The sequence below is a fragment of the Lycium barbarum genome, chromosome 10 (assembly GCF_019175385.1).
Source record: "Lycium barbarum isolate Lr01 chromosome 10, ASM1917538v2, whole genome shotgun sequence".
NCBI lineage: Eukaryota > Viridiplantae > Streptophyta > Magnoliopsida > Solanales > Solanaceae > Lycium > Lycium barbarum.
Genome location: NC_083346.1, coordinates 107,607,152 through 107,610,795, shown reverse-complemented (window position 1 = coordinate 107,610,795; position 3,644 = coordinate 107,607,152). Strand labels below are relative to the sequence as shown.

The 3,644-nt window shown below is 38.0% G+C and overlaps 1 protein-coding gene across 1 annotated transcript; it reads right to left on the bottom strand.

Moving 5' to 3' along the window:
* Positions 1 to 253: 253 nt before the first annotated feature.
* Positions 254 to 3,644, bottom strand: LOC132613646 (U-box domain-containing protein 10-like). Its single transcript, XM_060327769.1, has 4 exons — positions 3,302 to 3,644; positions 2,487 to 2,603; positions 2,003 to 2,404; positions 254 to 1,626 (listed from the first exon to the last, which is right to left on the bottom strand). Exons 1-4 carry the CDS (start codon positions 3,575 to 3,577, stop codon positions 559 to 561), a joined length of 1,863 nt encoding a protein of 620 aa, XP_060183752.1. The 5' UTR covers positions 3,578 to 3,644; the 3' UTR covers positions 254 to 558.

The window sequence follows — 3,644 nt, the reverse complement described above, 5'->3', positions numbered from 1 at the left end:
ATAGATAGTGTAACAGTTACACAACCACAATTTCAATAGTGAAACTGCTATTGATTTCATCCTGTATTCTTGCTCTGATCATCACATAGCATCAGTCCTTGCCATCAGTATTAGGGAATGAAGATCTGAGTAATATCCAAGGTTCATCCAGCCACATTGTTCATTTATAGTTTTGAGAGAAAGGAGAATAATCTTTAGAAGCCAAAAATTATTACACAGATCTATGGAAGACATCACAAGCAGAAGGCTAGCATAAGGGAAAAGAAAGTGCAATTCTTCATATATCAGAATGTTTCATTTTATACAGAGTTGATAAATTTTCGTCACACCTTAGCGTGAGTCGTGACAAACATCAAATTGATCAATTAGTAACAAATAATGAAAAGAAACAGGACAAATGAATCAGAGTCTCACTCAAAAACAGATTAAATAGATACACAGAGCAATGAGAATGACTTATTTTCTCATGCTCGTTTTCTCAGATTTTATCACACTATAAATGGAATCGTGTAATTCATGATCAGATAAGAATGAAAGAAGCAATTAATAAATATTCCTTCAAGCCTGCTGAGATTTTTTAAGTTGCTCCAACAATGAAGTAGCCTTCCTCTTGGCCCTCTCTGTGCCGCTATTAACAAGCTCCGAAAGAGGTATAAGTGCACCGAGCCTACGAAGGCAAGATAAATTCTCAGTATCCCTCTTACACAAGGATAACAAGATAGCAGCTGCATTTTCCTTAGTACGAGGTAGACCTGTCCTTAATAGATCTATCAATACGGGGATCGTGCTAGCTTTTGCTATGGCAGCTTTAGCCTCTTGGTGGCTAGCAAGAACTGAAAGAATAGTCAAAGCTTCATCAACCATTGTTAAATCGGTCATCATCGTTAACAGTGCCGGTATAATCCCTGCCCGAACTGCACGACCCTTATTTCCTTGATATATGCATAAGTTAAACAAAGCTGTTGCAGCATCTTTTTTCCCTCTGGTGCTTCCGGACTGAAGCAATTCTACCAGAGCTGGTATGGCTCCCGATGCACCTATTATTATTTTATTCTCATCTCCAAGTGATAAACTAAAGATGGTCGCTGCTGCATTTTCTTTTGCTTCCATGCTTCCAGCTCTGAGAACTTGAACAATTGAAGGAACAGCACCGGCAAGCATGATAAGGCCCTTGTTGTTATCGAATATAGAAAGGTTAAGAATAGAAGTGACGGCATTTTCTTGGATTTGACTGTCTTCAGATGTCAACAAGTTAACCAACACCGGGATTGCTCCAGCTTTAGCAATCAAAACTCTGTTGTCTGTACTTCTTTTGGATAGAGATCGGATCTCCGCTACTGCAGCCCTCCGATCCTCGGTGGACCTACTTGAAAGTTTATGTACAATTGCCTCAATAGCTGCTATATCTCCACTAACATAACGAAACGATCCATCACTTCTCTTTATTCTCCCACTTTTGGCCAATGCAGTTGGCTGCTCTATATCGTTCTTTGTACACCAATCAGAAATGAGACTTCGTAAAGCAATATTGGGTGTCAGTGTAAGATCTTGGAGTATTTGCTGAGTTTTTGGGCATCTTGTGTTGCCACCGTCTATCCATCTTTGTATGAAAGATCTCTCGTAAGTCTGTTGGAATAAGAAAAGCGCACATTAAGCATTACTTATAGCATATTACATTTGAAGATTTTCCACTCAAAAGATAAAATAACAAGGGCATTTTTCATTTTTGGCCCGTCGGGGCCGAAATTAATTAAAGGCGCTAGCCAAAATTTATACACTAGTTATGTAAATTATATGTATATTTTATGTACAATATGTATATTATATGTCTATTCATACTTAATATACAAAACCTATACATTTGCTGGCTATTATTCTTTTGAGCGGTCCAAAAATGTAATTATCCCAAAAAACAATTCTGAGAGAAGTTTCCATCTAAAAGACAAAAAGAAAAGCACATATGCAGTCAAATGATAATGCATCTGACTAATAAGAACAATACCTGTCCTGTGGCCACAATTACAGGATCCCTCAGGAGCTCGAGGGATATAGGGCAAAGATACTCTTCAGGAATTGTAGGAGAATTAGGTTTCTTACTCTCCACAAGATTCTTGCTCGGTGAGTCATCTTCCCTGGCTGAACCAGGAACGTTTAGGGAAGTAACCTCAGAAAACTTGGATGAATTCCTTAGATTTTCTGATTCCTGAACTAGTTTTGGTCTAACTTCGTGATCAATATTGCCAACATTCTCTAGATGTAAACTTCCAACTCCCCTACTGCCCGATTGAAGTGGATCAATCTCCTTATCTAATGGTTGGGAGAGTGCTCGAGATAATATATTTGAAGTCACTGGTCCACCATACCTCTCTTTGGCTCGTTTCAACTGTGTTATGACCAATTCAACCTGGAAAAGTAGAAATATTAGGGGGGCTAATCCATCGGAGAAAGAAACATAGGCAGGAAAAAAGTAAAAGCCCAAAACCAACCTGCTCTTGTACTTCTTCTGATATGTCGAAGTGGTCATATGGTAAGCTGCCAAGGGATTTCACCAATTTCCATGTCACACATTGAAATTGAAAAACAATTTTCTTCCTTGCCTCGTCCTTAAATCAAGGGGAAAAAAAAAACACTTTGAGAAAGGTGCAGAATATTTGCTTGAATGAAAATTGCTACAAAAGAACTTTAGTGAACTGTCATAAGTTGAAGATTTCAATTACTAAAGTTTCTTTTTATTTATCATAAACTATGTTGCTTGGACTGTCCAAAAGTGTTGTTGCACCTGTGTCGGATCCACCAAAAATGCACTACTTTTGGAGGATCCGACATACACCCTAAGCAACATAGATCATAAATGCTTGGTTTTTAAGGAACCAGCTCCTTAAGGGTCTGTGTCACTTTGGATTTTGCATAATGTGGCAAATAAATCTGAATTCCTAGACAACTATAACTCTAAATAACCCCAAAAGGATCTCTTGCCAAATATTGCACCTAAATTATCATATCTTGCCAATTCCTAAAACAAAAAGTCAAAAGGACCCTTGATTCTTTCTACCAAAATGATCAACACATCACAAAACAAAAAACAAGTACATTGTTGGATTTCACAATTTTCAACTAAAAACCTAGTAAATGCAAATTCACATGTATTATTTAGGAACCCATAAATGACAACTTACATGTCAAGTTTACAAATTTACAACACCCCCACCCCCCCACCCCCCACCCCCCCCAAAAAAAAAAAACTACCAAATTGCAGACACAGAAATGCAAAACAAAGCAAGTAATTTTACTATAGACTTACAGGTGAGATGTTGGGATCAAAGTCATTAGCTGCTAAAAGTAATCTTTTTGCAGCCTTGAGAGCTATGGAGAGATCAACCAAACAAGAATTGTGGGAAGAATCCAAAAGGGTGTTGTTTGAATCCCTTATTTCTTCAAGCAAATGAGCTAAAAGGGAAACTCTTCTTGATAAATCAGTACAGTCTTTCTTGAAGAAACCACCAAATCCAGTACTGGAAATTTGAGATACATCGTGAATGACTTGGAGTGGGATCTTTGTGGCTTCTCCACCGGCCATGGTTGTGGTGTTCGATTGTTGTATTGACAACCAACAATGCACAGGGACAATTATGTGGTACCAAATG

Bases quoted from the DNA above. Each gene is read 5' to 3' on its own strand.
- LOC132613646 (XM_060327769.1), bottom strand. From the start codon at position 3,577: ATGGCCGGTGGAGAAGCCACAAAGATCCCACTCCAAGTCATTCACGAT. The intron at 2,604-3,301 runs GTAAGTCTATAG...CCTTGATTTAAG, and splicing joins TTGATCCCAACATCTCACCT to GACGAGGCAAGGAAGAAAAT. The intron at 1,627-2,002 runs GTATTGTTCTTA...TTATTCCAACAG, and splicing joins TAATTGTGGCCACAGGACAG to ACTTACGAGAGATCTTTCAT.